The sequence below is a fragment of the Scyliorhinus torazame genome, chromosome 10 (assembly GCF_047496885.1).
Source record: "Scyliorhinus torazame isolate Kashiwa2021f chromosome 10, sScyTor2.1, whole genome shotgun sequence".
NCBI classification, from domain to species: Eukaryota; Metazoa; Chordata; class Chondrichthyes; order Carcharhiniformes; family Scyliorhinidae; genus Scyliorhinus; species Scyliorhinus torazame.
In genome coordinates, this window is record NC_092716.1 from 227,303,427 (window position 1) to 227,321,841 (window position 18,415).

The 18,415-nt window shown below is 49.3% G+C and overlaps 1 protein-coding gene across 2 annotated transcripts in view; it reads left to right on the top strand.

Moving 5' to 3' along the window:
• LOC140384635 (switch-associated protein 70-like) overlaps positions 1 to 18,415 on the top strand; it is a 297,297-nt gene that overhangs the window by 224,239 nt on the left and 54,643 nt on the right. For both annotated transcript variants that reach the window (XM_072466523.1, XM_072466524.1), the window contains exon 7: positions 413 to 594. In XM_072466523.1, coding sequence (XP_072322624.1) covers positions 413 to 594 — 182 coding nt within the window. The remainder of the gene's footprint in view (positions 1 to 412; positions 595 to 18,415) is intronic.

Consider the following 18,415-nt stretch of genomic DNA (forward strand, 5'->3'; position numbering starts at 1 on the left):
CACATGCATACAAACACTTATTTCAAACATATCTCAGACAGCACTGCATTTACCTCCTGCCAAATCCTCCCCATTTTTTAATCCAATCTTTTTGTTGTTATGGCGATAGCATTGTAAAGACAAGTTATTAATAGAACAGTTTTCCTGTTAAAGTCAGTAGGTTTTGACAGTGTTTTAATCACTTTGTCCTCGGACTTGCAACCACAAAGGCTTCCAGGAGCCATAAATCCTGTTCCCACTGTCCAACAAACCAGACCTTCAAAGCAGTGGAGACATATTGACTGATTAATCTGCATCCCATTATGTGGCATATTGGTATTGGTACAAGTCTGGAATGAATGTTGGTCAACTTGATAACGTCAGAAAAACTTAGCTTTGTGTTTCGTTTCTGCTTCCTGTGCATTTTAAATAGCTATTCAAACGGCCATCAGCCTACTGAAGGACCAAAGACTTCCTCCACACAAGGAAGGCCGACACAAACGGCGAGAGCTGCGACAGAAACTCCAGGCAGAGCAAGAAGAGATAACACACCGAATGAAAGAGCTGCAGATGGCAAATGAAGACAAACAGCAAGAATTAGTGAAAATGCGTCAGGTGAGAATGAGATCTGGGGGATGTTTGTGCACAAATGTTTGAAGATGGTAGGACAGGTTAACAACACAGTTAATAAAACTTATGAGATCCTGCATGTTATAAATAAAGGCATAGAGTACAAAAGCCAGGAAGTCTTGGAATGCATTGTCCGATGAGGTGGAGACTGCAGATTCAATAGTGGCTTTAAAGGGGAAATAAATAGGGAAAGCAGGGATATGGAGGAAGTGGAACTAACTGGATTGTCTGCAAAAGATTCAGTAGACTGATGTTTTGTTCCATGATTCTAAGATTGGGACCATGTGTTCAGCTTCTTTGTTCCCTTCCCTTCCCAGGTCAAACTTCCTTTGATGTTTCCTTCATTCTAGCCTGAAACTCTCACCTTTTGCAGCCTTTAAAACAAGGTAGCACATTGGGTGCTTCAGAGATCCAGGGTCCCAGGTTCGATTCCTGGCTTGGGTCACTGTCTGTGTGCAGTCTGCACGTTCTCCCCGTGTCTGCGTGGGTTTCGTCCGGGTGCTCCGGTTTCCTTCCACAAGTTCGGAAAGACGTGCTGTTCGGTAATATGGGCATTCTGACTTCTCCCCGTGTGTATCCGAACAGGCGCCGGCCGGAATGTGGCAACTAGGGGCTTTTCACAGTAACTTCATTGCAGTGTTACTGTAAGCCTATAAAGACAGTAAAGATTATTATTATTAAAAAACTCCAGTTGTACCCTCACCAAATTCATTTTCTACGTAAGACCCACCTACTGCTCTCTTAACCCTATTCCCACTAAACTGATTCTCTCTCTCCTTGGGTACTGCCCCATTCTTCTTCTAATCTGCTATAATTACCCATCTTCTCAAAACCCCTTTGCAAACTTCTTGGTCTTTGCAAACTACTGTCCGATATCTAACCTTTGCTTCCTTTCCAAATTCCTTAAACATGCTGTCACTTCCCAAAGGTTTAAAATAGGTCAGTGACTTAGATATGAAGAACTAATACCATCTTGAGCTTTCACTATGAGCACCTATAATTTTCTTTACCTTTGTAGTCACAATAAACGGAACTTCCATTAACTAGTAAAAGAAAGTGTATATCTGAAGTTCAATTCATTCCATATAGAGTTTGAAAATGCCTGCTGTATCCTCAGATGTTAGATGACTTGGTCCAGGTCTCAGCGAATAGAGGTATGCAACAGAAACCTGAATTTTACTCCCTTGCGTTTCACAAACCCATCCCACCCATCATTGTGTGGAAAACCCTTTACTCCATTTTGATGTTTTCTGCAGCACAGTCCAGCTCAGAGACTTGCCATATTAGGAATTGTTTATAACCTGTGTCCTGCCTCTCTGTAGCACAGCATGTTAAATTTCCATCAAGCTGTGCCAATGCTATATAGTCGAATCACAACATACTGAATGTTTTCTTCAGTATTAGAGATGAATCAACATATGCCTCAGTCTGGCCTCCATAGATTAATCATTGCACAGGTGTGGGTGGTCACCCCTTGTGATGATGTGAAGGAATAGAGAGGAAGGTGGAAGGGAGAGGGAGTAAATGTGTTCTGTCAAGAAAATCCTCCATGTTTCTTTGAACATGCTGATCAGAAATAATTGAACAGTGTCTCCACCTGTATTATAAAGCTCATGGGCGGGATTCTCCGTTAGCCGACGCCGAAATCGCAAAACTCGAATGGGTGGAGAATCGGTTCCGACGGCAAAATCGTTGCAGGCACCCATTTGACGCCAAATCGCAATTAAAAATAGTGAAACAGGAATCGTGGCTGATGAAGGAGAGAGAGAGAGGAGGTAGGACCCAGAGAGGAGCGACTGAAGGCTGCCGCCCTGTACATTGGCCGTGCTGGGCTGTGGTGAGGAGGGCCCTGCCAGGGCTGGGGGGTTGGGGGGGGGGGGGGTGGCCACAGGCTGATGGCCAGTGTGACCCCCCACGGGACTGGGGCGGTGTCCAGGCATGGACCATCATTGCCACGGCCTGCAAGGCGGCCATCTTGCTGTGCACCCCATTGACCACCCACCCTGGCCCCTCGTTCTGCAGAGTGACACCGACCGTATGGGCGCCCCCACCCCCCGCCACACCACACCACCAACCAGGCCACCACCTGCCGGCGGCCCACCCAGGACAACATACACAGTAGCCCCTACAGAGGCCACAGTGCCTACCCTGGCAGGGGTAGTGCCAGCCAATGTTAGTCTGGCATCAGGGACGTGCGCCAGGGCCAGAGGCCACCGACAAGGGCCAGGGGTGCAGGGATGGGTGGGGGGGAGGGATATGCGAGGGTGGAGCCACAGTGTCAACCGGGGCCACCATGTAGCCCGGTGGACTTGGCTGGGCACGGGGGTACGCATCATGCGGCCTTTCGCCCCCTGCAGACAATTGATATTGGAATTCAATCAGCCTTCCTGCTAGTTACCGCAACCCTGGGGGATGCCATTCGGCTGTGAGAGCTGGCATTGCTCGAGGAGGAGAAGCTGCATCAGCGCAGCGGTTGGGGGCAGGGGTCACCAGATAGACCCGGCCCATCACCAGCATGTCCTCATAGACACAAGACAAGACTCATGATTAGACCACGGGCTGGGTGGGGGTGGGGAATGGTGGTGTTGGCGTGAGGGTAGTGCGGGAGTGATGCACGATCAACGACCACTAAAGCGAGGTTGTAGTCCAACTGAAGGCTTTAATAAGCTAGATGTTTCCCCCAGCAGCTCAGGTGCAGAAAGAAGGCTGCTGGGGTGGCACGGGCTCTTATACCCCGCCTTGCAGGGCGGAGCTACCATACAGCTTGACCAATAGGAAACATACAATATCTACCAATGGTGTTCCAGTATTACCATGTACCATAATACCTCTACACAGACTACCACATTCACCCCCTGTTAAAAAAGTGACCGGCAGGGGTGGTGGCTTGATATTACAAAATGGTAACGTGGTAGAAATTATAGTTATGGAGGTACCGTAATACCTCCGTACAGCGTTTTTTTCTTTTTGTCGTAACTATTTACAGATTCACAATTAACTATATACACTTTAAAGCTGGAGAGGATAAAGTTTGCCTTGCGAGGGTCTGTGCAAGGGTTCCTCAGGCGGTGGCAACCGTTCCTAGACTATCTCGCGGAGCGTTAGGAGGAGGTCAGCAGCAGCAGCCCAGGGTTGGGGGGGGGGGGGGGTAGGGTGGAGGGAGAGGGGGGTTTCTTTTGGGGGGGCATTTAGGTGGGTGGGGGGGGGGTTCCCTATTGGAGTTTTTAAATGTCATATGGGGGGTTATTGTATATGGGGGAAATCCAATGTATAATTTTTGATCGTTGTTTTCTTGTTTCTTTTTGTTGGGGGGGGGGGTGTTTGTTGAAAATCTGTTGAAAAATTTGAATAAATATATTTTAAAAAAAACAAAACCATATACACTTTAAAATTAAGCAATCAGTCGATCGGGGGCCCTGGTCGTCCTCTGTGATTGTCGAAGCTCTGGTGATGACGCTGGTGGAAGCTCGGGCGTCTGTGACTCTGGGAGCGTGGCCTCGATCTCTGTGGCCGCTTCGACACCCCTAGGCGGCGCTGGTGGGGACAACGGTTGATTTGGGAAGGGAGCGTCTGCGGGATGCGTCAGTTGGTGGGGGCCCTAGACGGGGCCGGCGGAAGGACTGATCCTCCTGGGAAGGGGCGGTTGTAAGGTGCACCAGTGGGAGGGAGGGTGGGGCTGGTGGCTGGGGTGTGCGTGGGGATCCGGCGGGCGCCAGGTCTCGTAGGGAGACCGTATCTTGCCGGCCGTCGGGGTGCGCTTCATAGGCGTACTGGGGGTTAGCGTGGAGAAGATGGATCCTCTCGACCAACGGGTCCGACTTGTGCGCCCGCACGTGTTTTCGGAGCAGGATGGGTCCGGGAGCTGCCAGCCAGGTCGGGAGCAAGGTCCCGGAGGAGGACTTCCTGGGAAAGACAAGGAGACGTTCATGAGGTGTTTGGTTGGTCGTGGTACAAAGCAGGGACCGGATGGACTGGAGGGCATTCGGGAGGACTTCCTGCCAGCGGGAGACTGGGAGATTCCTGGACCGTAGGGCCAGTAGGACGGTCTTCCAGACCGTTCTGTTCTCCCTCTCTACCTGTCCGTTACCCCAGGGGTTGTAACTGGTCGTCCTGCTCGAGGCAATGCCCTTGCTGAGCAGGAATTGATGCAGTTCGTGGCTCATAAAGGAGGACCCCCTATCACTGTGTATGTACCCGGGGAACCCGAACAGTGTAAAGATGCTATGGAGGGCCTTGATGACGGTGGTTGCGGTCATGTCGGGGCAGGGGATGGCGAATGGGAACCGGGAGTACTCGTCAATCACGTTCAGGAAGTACGTGTTGCGGTCGGTGGAGGGGAGGGGGCCCTTGAAGTGCATACTGAGGCGTTCAAAGGGACGGGAAGCCTTTATCAGGTGCGCTTTCTCTGGCCGGTAGAAGTGCGGTTTATACTCCGCGCAGAATTGGCAGTCCCTGGTGGCTGTCCTGACCGCCTCGATGGAGTAGGGCAGGTTGCGGGTCTTGATAAAGTGGAAGAAGCGAGTGACCCCCGGGTGGCAGAGGTCCTCGTGGAGGGCTCAGAGGCGGTCCACTTGTGCGTTGGCACATGTGCCGTGGGACAGGGCATCAGGAGGCTCGTTTAGCTTTCCGTGACGATACAAAATCTTGTAGTTATAAGTGGAGAGTTCGATCCTCCACCGCAAGATCTTGTTGTTTTTTATCTTGCCCCGCTGTGCGTTATCGAACATGAAAGCAACCGATCGTTGGTCAGTGAGGCGAGTGAATCTCCTGCCGGCCAGGTAATGCCTCCAATGTCGCACAGCTTCTACTATGGCCTGGGCATCCTTTTTGACTGAGGAGTGGTGGATTTCAGAAGCATGGAGGGTACGAGAGAAGAAGGCCACGGGTCTGCCCGCTTGGTTGAGGGTGGCCGCCACAGCTACGTCGGACGCATCGCTCTCGACCTGGAATGGGAGGGACTCATCGATGGTGCGCATCGTGGCCTTTGCAATGTCTGCTTTGATGCGTCTGAAGGCCTGGCGGGCCTCTATCGACAGGGGAAAAACTGTGGATTGGACGGGCCTTGTCTGCATAGTTGGGGACCCACTGGGCATAGTAAGAGAAAAACTCTAGGCAGCGCTTCAGGGCCTTGGAGCAGTGAGGGAGGGGGAAATCCATAAGGGGGCGCATGCGTTCAGGGTTGGGGCCGATAACTCCATTTCGCACTACGTAGCTGAGGATGGCTAGGCGGTCGGTGTTAAACACGCATTTATCCTTGTTATACGTAAGGTTAAGGATCTTTGCGGTCTGTAGGAATTTTCGGAGGTTGGTGTCGTGGTCCTGCTGGTCGTGGCCGCAGATGGTGACATTATCGAGATACGGGAATGTTGCCCGTAAACCGTACCGGTCAACCATTCGGTCCATTTCGCGCTGGAAGACCGAGACCCCGTTAGTGACACTGAAGGGAACCCTTAAGAAGTGGTAGAGCCGCCCATCTGCCTCGAAGGCAGTGTATTTGCGGTCACTAGTGCGGATGGGGAGCTGGTGGTAGGCGGACGTAAGATCCACCGTGGAGAAGACCTTGTAATGCGCGATTCTGTTTACCAGGTCGGATATGCGGGGGAAAGGGTACACGTCCAGCTGCGTAAACCTGTTGATGGTCTGACTGTAGTCGATGACCATCCTATGCTTCTCCCCGGTCTTTACCACCACTACTTGAGCTCTCCAGGGACTGTTGCTTGCTTCAATGACTCATTCCCTCAGTAGCCTTTGGATCCGATCCTGGGCACTGTACCGTCTGCTCCTGGTGGCGACGGGTTTGCAATCCGGGGTGAGGTTCGCAAACAGGGAAGGCGGGTCGACCTTGAGGGTTGTGAGGCTACAGACAGCGAGAGGGGGTATAGGGCCGCCGAATTTGAAAGTTAGACTTTGGAGATTGCACTGGAAGTCTAACTCTAGGAGTGTGGCCGCGCAGAGGTTGGGAAGGACGTAGAGCCGGTAATTTTTAAACTCCCTTCCGTGGACCGTGAGGTTGGCTACACAAAACCCTTTTATCTCTACTGAGTGGGAACCGGAGGCCAGGGAGATTTTATGATTAATGGGGTGGACGAGGAGAGAACAGCGCCTTATCGTGTCGGGGTGTATGAAGCTCTCCGTGCTCCCAGAGTCGATTCAGCAGGACGTCTCGTGCCTGTTGATTACTACTGTTGTTGTAGCGGTTGAGAGTGTTCGAGGCCGGGACTGATCCAGGGTCACTGAGGCTAATCGCGGCAGCAGTTGAGTGTTCTCTTCGGGCGGTGTGCGGTCAGCTGAGCTGGGGTCCTGGGTGTCCATCCAAGATGGCGGCTCCCATTGGTCGCACATGGCTGGGGGTGCACAAAATGGCAGCGCCCATCCATCACACGTGGCGTCAACGGGACGAGATGGTGGCACCCGAAGCCCGCACGTGGCCCCGGAGGAGGAAGATGGCGGCGCCCGCTGGCTGCACGGGGACTGTGGAGAGGGTTGTGGTGGCAGTCCGCATTCGCCACCGGAGATCGCGGCGACCGCACGGGCCTGGCATACCACCACGAACTGGCCCTTTTTACCGCATCCCTTGCAGGTGGATGCGCGGGCCGGGCAGCGCTGCCGGGGGTGCTTGGCCTGCCCGTAAAAGTAGCAGCGGGGCCCCCCGGGATTCCCAGGCCGCCTTGCAGCACAAGCTTGTGGGGGGATGGGAGATGTCTCTGGGTCGGCTGCGGAGGGGTTCTACGATGTCCAAGGGGCTGCCGCGCAGTCGGGGACGTAAGTGCGGGCGTTTTGGGAGGCCACATCCAGGGAGCCTGCAAGGGCCCGTGCCTCCTTGAGGCCTAGGGTGTCTTTCTCCAGCAATCGCTGGCAGATTTGGGAGGACAGCATACCAGGTACGAAAGCGTCCCGGATCAAAAGTTCTGTGTGGTCGCTTGCCGAAACTTGCGGGCAGCTGCAGTTTCTCCCCAACACCAGGAGCGCATGGTAGAATTCTTCCAGCGATTCCCCAGGGATTTGTCGCCTCGTTGCTAGCAGATGTCAGGCGTAGACCTGGTTTACCGGGTGAATATAATGTCCTTTTAGCAACTCCATTGCTGCATCAAAGTCATCCGAGTTCTCGATGAGGGTGTAAATTTCCGGGCTCACCCTCGAGTGCAGGACTTGGATTTTCTGTTCTCCCGTGGGTGTGTTTTCAGCCGTTCCGAGATATCCTTTAAAACACACCAGCCAGTGCTTGAAGGTTGCCGCTGAGTTCGCCGTGTGGGGGCTGAGTTGCAGACACTCCGGCTTGATTCGGAGCTCCATCCTTTTAAATCTAGCTTATTAAATTGATGCACGATCAATGACCACTAAAGCGAGGCTGTAGTCCAACTGAAGGCTTTAATAAGCTAGATGTTTCCCCCAGCAGCTCAGGTACAGAAAGAAGGCTGCAGGGGCGGCACGGGCTCTTATACCCCGCCTTGCAGGGCGGAGCTACCATACAGCTTGACCAATAGGAAACATACAATATCTACCAATGGTGTTCCAGCATTACCAGGTACGTAATACCTCTACACAGACTACCACAGGGAGTCAGGGTGGTGGGGGGTGGGGGATTGGCACACATGTCACGGCGAACCGCAACTAAGCGGGGTCTCACTTCCTCGCCTGCGACCGAGCTCCACCTCAGTGACCTCCCTTTCCTCATGGCCACCTACTATGTCCAGGGCCCTCTGTTCGGCCATGGTAAGGGGCCGCAGGTCCAGCGGTCCCCCTCCTGTCTTCTCCCGCTCTCAGCGCCCTTCTCCTTGGGGGCAGGGGGGGGGGGGGACCAGAAAATTAGGGTTAGACAGTCCGACGCATGCAGCCCAGGGGGTGGGTAGTTTGTGGCCTGAGTGGCCAGGGCACCCGGCCATAGTGGCCGATATAGGTACGGTGCAAGGTGGGGGTTTGGCCGTCCTCCTTGGGGGGGGGGGGGGGGCGTCGGGTTACTGCCAGGGGCACAGTGATGCCCACTCTTCCTGGTTGCCCTGAGCAGGTTGAGCAGTATTTCTTTATAATCTCTTTAGAGTCGATTGTGTTCGACGTGGCACCAGTGCTAGCCCCTTAGCAGTAGCGGAATCGGTCCAGGTGTGGCGCCAGTTTTTCTGTTGTGAAAGTTCACAAAGTCTGCGTCAGAAACGGAGAATCCCGCCCTTTGTGTTTGTAACTTTCTAATCTATTTTCTAATGGTTATCAGCATTGTTGCAGACCTATAAATTATAATTCAAGTTGTATGGGGAGGTAAAAACGAGTTCACATTTGAATTTTGACTGTACATTTCCCCAAGGAGCCAAGGGGCCAAATACAAGTCCATTTCTGGATGCTCTTGATAAGGCACCTGATTATCTGACATAAACAACTGTACAGGAAGTAGCAATTTTCTGTTTTATTTCAAATATTCTCCTAAGACCGTTCTAGATCTTCAGTTACATTTATCATCCTGAATAAGGTTTATTTTGGAAGTAAGCCAGCCCGACCATGTCTTTAATCACATTCTTTTGGTTTGTTCCTTCCCTTTATTCTGCACAAATGCAAATGCAAACATTGAAACTATTTCTATATTTTGCTTTGACTTGTGCGTAAAGGAGTTGTATTGTAATCATGAGCCACAGAATTACAATTTCACTGTTTAACCTCACATAGTTTTTCTATTACATTCTGCATTACAAACTGCACCATGCACATTCTCTGCATTTCTTTATTCTAAGGCTTGGCCTGCTTTCTAATTTAATTCCTCTAATCTTCCCTCCCATTGTTCTGTGTACAAGTCAAAACAGTAGCAAAACATAAAATTCCTGACTTGGGGAAAATATCACTTGGGCTTGAGATTTTGCTTATCCATATTTACATTTTGTTCCAGAATGTCTTTGATTTATTTTAAATTTCTATTCCCCATTTATTGGTGATGGAGGATAACCCTACCTACTTTATTCAGCAAATGTAAAATTCTGTGGTTCCCTGAATGACTGAGCACATTTATTCATTGGGTAACTGAAGCATATAGACCGAGATTGCCTGGGTTTCACTTCCCTGTCTTTGACCTAGTTGATTTCTTAATTTTCCTTCATCGTGCAATTGTTTGCACGTTTTAAGGTGTGGATTTAGCATTGTTCAACTTAAATGCAGAATAAGGGAGGGAATCAGCTGTCAAGAGATTGGAGGCTACAATTTGTTCATGTGAGATCTTATCAAATGACTTAGTGGTTAAGTGGATTCTGTGGCATGCTACTGAGCCATATACACCAAAAAGCCCCCCAATTTGAAGTGAAGTCCATGTTGAGTTAGTTTCTGCCAGAATGGTGATGGAAATTCTGGTTAGTCTCAGATTTCATCTGTAAGGGGATCACAACATTTTTGTTCTTGATTTGCTATTCATTGACCACAGTACGAAGCGCACACAAACAGATCTTCAGTACAAATGGAATCCAACTCAATCATGATGCCTACCATGATAAAATAGTCTGTTATCTGAGCTGGTAGAACCATAGAATTCCGACAGTGCGGAAGGAGGCCTTTTGGCCCAACTGACCCTGTCAAAGAACAACCTACCTAGACCCACTCCCCCACCCTATCTCTGTAACCCCACCTAACCTGGACATCCCTGGCCACTAAGGGGCAATTTAGAATGGACAATCTACCTAACCTGCAATTCTTTGGACTCCTGTTGAAATGGCCACTTTCAATGGTGCTGAATTACTGTCACTGATCATTGAACTACATTAATCATCCACCTTCAGAGGAGGAGTGAGCATATAGAGAGGACACTAAAAAGATTTCCGAAGAATTGCTGTTATTCTTTTTGCAGCAATTTTGTGAAAAGGGGCAATTCACAGCGAACGCTTGGTGTGACGTTATTCACAAACTTGGTAGTTTCACATTTGTGTTTTCATTGGCTGTGTAAATGGACTTCTTTGATGGTCTGTTAACATGGAAGGAAGTAATTCAAACTTCAAACCATATAACATATCTGTATTTAAAGTGCATCTTCACATTTTAACAAATCCATTGCCATTGCCGGTTTCCTTGCTGCTGGATTGTGCTGATGCCAGGGGCTGGAAGGAGTCTTGTGTACCTTGCTTCCGTTGACTTGCAGCGTTGGCTAGCAGTTTGGAATCAATGTGAAAGCAACTAGGCCCAAAAAACATGCGAATAGACCACATGAAACTATGAAAATGAATCTTTTTTTGACAATGGTCACAAGCTTTAAATAGTCCTCTGCTCAAACTGCTGCTGTTATAGAAAGACGGTGATGAGTGCCTAACTTATTTTCCTTTTTTGGTGTCATATTTACTTGCCTGACCATTCTGAAAGTTGTGATTCGTACTTCGAGCAGTTATCAATGCGTATAAACCTGGCTCAGGTCTTACTGGGAGTCTGTGGCCGACTTTGTAATTTAGCATCATCCTACATCAGTGAGATAGAAAACTGAGATAGAAAGGTGAACCTGAATTGATACAGAATCTGAGTTAGCCTCCATACGGAAAATTTCTCCCTATGCAATCATCACTTTAAAATTTAACCTCTCTTTGTATTCCTTTCAATCTGCAATAAGGACCTTAGTTCCCCCATTACTTTGATCAAAAATCTGCTAAGAGTTGTAACCAGTTGTATTAGGTTGTTTCAGGGAACCCTGAGCTTTAAACCAAGGATCTTTGGGACTTTTCAATTCCCTGAACCAGATTCAGTGTTATGGATAGTGTGAGAAATGGGCTCGATTAGACTTCATGTACTTTACCTCCAAAAAGGGAAATGAATTAGTTACTCATTTCTGTGTTTCTAAAACAGCATTGACCTGAGCTGTGCACTATTTAAAGATTAGAGAGGAACTCATCATGCTCTACAGTAATATGTGTGTGGCTTTGCACAGCTGTGACAGCCAGTGGGGGGGGTAATTAAAATTTAATTTTGCTAATGTTATATCTGTGGCCTAATTTATGTGACCTGTTGATGTCAACCAAGTTTGTCGTGAAGTGATGGGATCGGGATTATGTCTGTATGGTTTCCCCCACACAGTTTGACCTCTGGTGAAAAGACACAAAGGCAGGATTGTGAAACACAACTATCATCTCATTACAACTCTTCGCACAAAACCATGCTAAAGTCCCACACCCAAGCCTCAGCACAAGACCTATAGGTTAAAAGCTTGGGCGAAATTCTCCCCCAACGGCGGGATGCCCGCTGACTGGCGCCAAAGCTGGCGCCAATCAGACGGGCATCGCGCCGGCAAAAAGGTGCGGAAGTCTCCGCATCTTTGGCGGCCTAGCCCCAACATTGAGGGGCTAGGCCGACGCCGGAGGGATTTCCGCCCCGCCAGCTGGCGGAAATGGCGTTTGTTGCCCCGCCAGCTGGCGCGGAAATGCGGCGCATGCGTGGGAGCGTCAGCGGCCGCTGTCAGTTTCCCGCGCATGCGCAGTGGGGAGAGTCTCTTCCGCCTCCGCCATGGTGGAGGCCGTAGCGGAGGCGGAACGGAAAGAGTGCCCCCACAGCACAGGCCCGCCCGCGGATCGGTGGGCCCCGATCGCGGGCCAGGCCACCGTGGGGGCACCCCTCGGGGTCAGATCGCCCCGCGCCCCCCCCCAGGACCCCGGAGCCCGCCCACGCCGCCTGGTCCCGCCGGTAAATACCAGGTTTGATTTATGTCGGCGGGACAGGCAATTCCTGGGCGGGACTTTGGCCCATCCGGGCCGGAGAATCCAGCGGGGGGTCCCGCCAACCGGCGCGGCCGGATTCCCGCCCCCGCCCAATCTCCGGGAGCGGAGACTTCGGCGGGGGCGGGGGCGGGATTCACGGCGGCCAACGGCCATTCTCCGACCCAGCGGGGGGTCGGAGAATGACGCCCCATATTACTGCGGTTGCTGGAATCTGAAACCAAAGAGAAAATGTTGGAAAATCTCAACAGGTCTGACAGCATCTGTAGGGAGAGAAAAGAGCTAACGTTTCGAGTGCAGATGACCCCTTGTCAAAGCTAAAGACAGAGAAAGTGGGAAATATTTATACCGTGGAGTGAGAATGAAAGATTAGTCATAGCCACAGAAATCCCCAGAGAAAACAAAAGGTGTGAAAGGCAAAACAGCAGAGAAACTACCATCAGAGGGTAAACTGTGTCAGATGTAGATGTGAGGGGAAGGGGGAAGCAAAGGGGATAAAGGGTAAGGAAAGGTGGATAAGATGGGGGGGGGGGGTAAATCTACGTAAAGAAAGACAAGAGAGAAAGAAATGGCAAAAGACGATTAAAATGAAATGGGATGAAAACAAATGGGTCGAGGTGGGGTAGAGCTAATAATCTGAAGTTGTTGAATTCAATGTTGAGATCGGACGGCTGTCGCTTGCCTAATCGGAAGATGAGATGCTGTTCCGTCAGTTTGCGTTGAGGTTCACTGGAACATTGCAGCTTTGCCACTTTCTCTGCCTTTTAGCTTTGACGAAGGGTCATCTGTCAAATGAAACATTAGCTCTTTTCTCTCCCAACAGATGCTGCCACACCTGCTGAGACCGATAGGTTGTTGCTTCACTGCAGCAGTGAAGACATTGGGCGGGATTCTCTCAGCCCTGGGCCGGGCCGGAGAATCCCCGCGACCGGGCCACGCTGCAAAGTGGAGAATCGGCGCCATTGGCGCCGGTCGCAGGCTGCTCGGCCGGCCGGCCGATTCTCGGGCCGGGATGGGCCGAGCGGCCGTCATGGAAACGCTGATCCCGCTGGCGCCGTCCACACCTGTTCTCAGCCGGCGGAAACTCAGCGTGGAAGGGTCGGGTGGTGGCCTATGGGGGGGAGAGGGGGGCTCCGACCTCCAGGGGGGGCCTCCGATGCGTACTGGCCCGCGATCAGGGCCCAGCGATCGACGGCCGGCCTCTCTGGCTGGGGGACTCATTTCCTACACGCCGGCCCCTGTAGTCCTGCGCCATTTACGATGGCGTGGACACTCTGCCACGGGATGGGAGAATCCGCCCATTGTTCTTTTAGAATCATAGTAATTTATGGCACCAAAAGAAGCCATTCAGGCCATTGTCAGCCCCAAACGAACCGTCCTGCCTAATCATACGTCCTAACTCTTGGTCCATAGCCCTTTAGGTTATTTTTAAAAAATGTATGTTATTACAAACCTGTATCAAAACAAGTTACAGCAAATAAACCCCCTGGGAAACATGCTTCCCAACAATAAACTATACAGTTTGTACAACTTTTACCCCTTTTTCACGGCCCCCCCTCCCCCCCACGACGAACAACTCCTCAAACACGGTCACAAACTCCCCCACCTTTTCTCAAACCCTTCTGCTGAGCCCTTTAACCCTACGCAGTGCCTCACTCCGTACTTCCCAATTGATCTCCCCTCGCATCTTCCCTTCTCATTTCTCCTTGATCTTCACCACCCGCTCGCCTCCCTGCTCCCCCAGCCACTTGTATATATCCTCAATTCTTCCTTCCCCTTCCACATCCGGAAGCAGCAGTCGCTCCAGCAACCTAGGGAACCCCCTCCAGATCTTTCGCACAAAGTCCCTACCCTGCAGATACCTGAACTTACTCCCCCCTCGGCAGCTCTACCCTCTCCCTTAGCTCCTCCAGACTGGTGAACCCTTCCTCCAAATACAGATCCCTCACCTTGACCAACCCCACTTCACTGCACCTCTGGTATACGCTATCCATCACCCCCCCCCCCCCCCACACACACACACACACACACCCACCGGCTCAGACCCATGATTCTAACACAGCGGCACTAACACCGACGCCCTAAAATGCTTCCTCAACTGATTCCAAATCTTCACCGTGGGCTGCACCACCGGGCTCCCCATATACCTACTCGGCGCCATGGCAACATTGCCGTCACCATGGCCCTTAAGCTGGAGCCCCTAGAAGGTTCCTTCTCCATCCTAACCCATTCTAACCCTTCTAGCCTTTTAGAATATGGAAATCAAATGTATATCCAAAAACATTTTAAATATGTTAAGAGTTTCTCCCACCACTGCCCTTTGAGGCAGTAAGTTCTAGGCCTCCTCCACATCCTCCATGAAATGATTTATCCTCAACTCCCCTTTAATCCTTTTCCTAACTACTTGTCTTTGACCTCTGTGATAAGGGAAGTAATCCTTCCTACCCACTCCACCAGGCCCTTCATAATTGTATACCTTTCTTTAAAAATCTGCCCTCGGCCCTGTTTGTTCCAAAGAAAACAACCCAGCCGATCCAATCTTTCCTTTTATAGCTGAAATTTCCCAGTCCTGACAAATGCTTGTAAATATGCTCTGTACGCTCTCGACAGCAAACACATCCTTCCTGTTTGCAGTACTCTGGTTGGCTCAACAAATGTTTTATACAGTTCTAGCAAATCTCCCAGTCTTGCATTGTCTATCTTGGCTAGTTAAAAAAAGGAACCAACAAGGCGGAAAAACATACTTGAATTCATCCTCACCAACCTGTCTGCAACTATCTATGAGTGACCACCGCACAGTCCTTGTGGAGACAAAGGAGAGGCAGTGGCATAGTGGTATTGTCACTGGGCTAGTAATCCAGATACCCAGGGTAATATTCTGGGGATCTGGGTTTGAATCCCACCAGGGCAGATGGTGAAATTGAATTCAACAAGAATCTGAAATTAAAAGTCTCATGATGACCATGAAACCATTGTCGATTGTTGTAAAATCCCATCTGGTCCACTAATGTCCTTCAGAGAGGGAAATCTGTCATCCGTACCTGGTCTGGCCTACATGTGACTCCAGACCCACAGCAATGTGGTTGACTCTTAAATGCCCTCAGGGATGGGGAATAAATGCTGGCCCAGCCAGCGATGTCCACATCCCCTGACGAATAAAGAAATCATCAGTAAAGTGATGGAAGGGGTTATCAACAGTGCTATCAAGTGGCACTTACTCAGCAATAACCTGCTCACTGACGCTCAGTTAGGGTTCCACCTGGGCTGCTCAATACATGACCTCACTACTGCCTCATTACAGTCTTGGTTCAAACATGGACAAGAGCTGAACTCTCTAGGTGAGGTGAGAATGATTACCCTTGACATCAAGGCAGCATTTGGCTGAGTATGGCATCGAGGATCCTGAGCAAAACTGGAGTCAGTGGAATTCAGGGAGAAAATTCTCTACTGGTTGGAGTCATACCTGGCACAAAGGAAGATGGTTGTGGTTGTTGGAGGTCAGTCTTCTCAGCTCCAGGACATCACTGCTGAAGTTTTGCAGGGTGATGTCAGAGGCCCAACCATCTTCAGCTGCTTCTTCAAGGACCTCCCTTCCATCCTCAGGTCAGAAATGGGAATGTTCGCTGATAATTGCACAATAGCCAGCACCATTCATGACTCCGCAGATACTGAAGCAATCCTTGTCCATGTGCAGCAAGACCGTGACAATATCCATGCTAGAACTGACAAGTGGCAAGTTACATTCGTGCCTCACAAGTGTCCGGCAATGGCCATCGCTAACAGGAGAGAATATACTCCATTGCTGTTTGACAATACTATTACCATCACAGAATACTTCACTATCAACTTCCTGGGAGTTACCATTGACCAGAAACTGAACTGGACTATGTCACAAAATATGTAGATATTGTAAAGCACATAAGGGGTTAATGTAGTGTTACTACTCTAGTCACTAGATGGTGCTATAGAGCAACCATATAAATATCACATGCCTCCTTGACTTCTGGGAGATAGATGGAAAGAGCAAGACAGAGTAGTTGTGAGATAGTTGAACGAAGAGTATAGTTAATAGTGTATATGTGTAGTATAATCTTTACTTAACTAATTCCTTAGGAATATTTTTGAATCTAATTCAGTGTAGTGTAATAAATCAGCTTTGTTTATTAAAATAGCTTGCTGTTCTTTGTTAGCACTCCAACCTGCACCATCCTGAAAGAACTAAAACAAAGAACACAACATGGTACTAGGAGTTATCATAGAATTTACAGTGCAGAAGGAGGCCATTCGGCCCATCGAGTCTGCACCGGCTCTTGGAGCGAGCAACCTACCCAAAGTCCACGCTTCCACCCTATCCCCATAACCCAGTAACCTCACCCAACACTAAGGGCAATTTTTGGACATCTTTGGACTGTGGGAGGAAACCGGAACACCCGGAGGAAACCCACGCACACACGGGGAGAATGTGCAGACTCCGCACAGACAGTGACCCAAGCCGGGAATCGAACCTGGGACCCTGGAGCTGTGAAGCAATTGTGCTATCCACAATGCTACCGTGCTGCCCTGCTGGAGTGATTGCTAACGGATTTTAGTTAGGTTTAGATTAGCAAGACGATCGTCAAAAAAAAATAAGTCGAGGGAAAAAAATCTTTGTGACAAAAAAAACCATCGCAATCTACAAGCCAGTTTCATCATCCAGAGAGTGGTGGGTCTGTGGAATTCATTGCCACAGAGGGCGATGGAGGCCGGGACGTTGAGTGTCTTTAAGACAGAAGTTGATAAATTCTTGATTTCTCGAGGAATTAAGGGCTATGGAGAGAGAACGGGTAAATGGAGTTGAAATCAGCCATGATCGAATGGTGGAGTGGACTCGATGGGCCGAATGGCCTTACTTCCGCTCCTATGTCTTATGGTCTTCATCTAGAAGCACAGAGTGAACCAAGAAGAGATGCAGACTCCCAAACACTTCAAAACCCCTGGTAAACTAAATGTAAATTGGAGAAGTTTTAAGCAACAGTTTCAGTTGTATCTCTCTGCTTCAGCTCTAGAGTCAGCCAGTGACCAGCGAAAAATCACACTGTTTTTCACTGTGGCTGGACTACAAGCCTTCAAACTGTTTAATTTGTTTCATTTGAAGATAGTGACGACAAGAAAAACTTTAATGCAGTAATGGAAAGGTTTGACCTGCATTGTGAGGCTCAAATTAATGAAACATATGAAAGGTATATGTTTAAAAAAAGGATACAAAAAGAAGGCGAATTGGAAGATTCTTTCATCACGAGTCTCCGTTTAAGAGCGCAGACTTGGAACTTTTCTCTGCTGACAGATTCCCTCCTCCGTGACCAAATCGTGTTTGGTATTAAAAATGAAAAACTTTGTAAGCCTTTGCTTAGGCAGCACAATTTATCGTTAGAAGAGGAAATAAGTTTATGTCGAGGGAGTGAGCTTGCCGCGAGCGAATATGCAGAAATGCGATCCCAGGAAAAAGACGTGAAAGAAGACAACGCGGCTGTCGCCATTATTGCTGTGGCGCAGTTGAACAAACTTAATCATTACGCTTCACAGTGGCGTTCAAGTAAAAAAAAGCCTCAGATTAAAACAAACTGCTCTTTTAACAATGCCATGAAGATTCAAAGTGTGCAAAACGGATCAAATGAAGAAAAATGTCTCATTCCGATGTTGAAGCACAACAATACGATTTAGAAGACACATTCTTTGTTGATGCAGTCAACAAGATTGATAATACTGAAACCCAACATTTAAAGCAGATATCAAAGGACAAAGGTTCGGCACAACGTGGGCCGAAGGGCCTGTTCTGTGCTGTATTTTTCTATGTTCTATGTTCTTTCTGTTCATATGAAGAAAGATTGGAATGTACCATTAAGAGCAAATGCGTCCAAAATGTTTTTCAAGTTGGATACTGGAGCTCATGCCAATTTGATCACTGAATCAGACCTCTCTAAAGTACAGTGTCCTCCTTGAATTAAAGCTACTAAATGTCAACTGAGGGATTACAATGGCAACATAATTAGCACAAGAGGATTGTGTTGTCTAACAGTAAGTAACAATGATGTCCACCTGCCAGTGCAATTTGAAATAGTTGATGCCAATAAATTGTCTCTACTAGGTGTTGATGCTTGTTTAATGCTGAA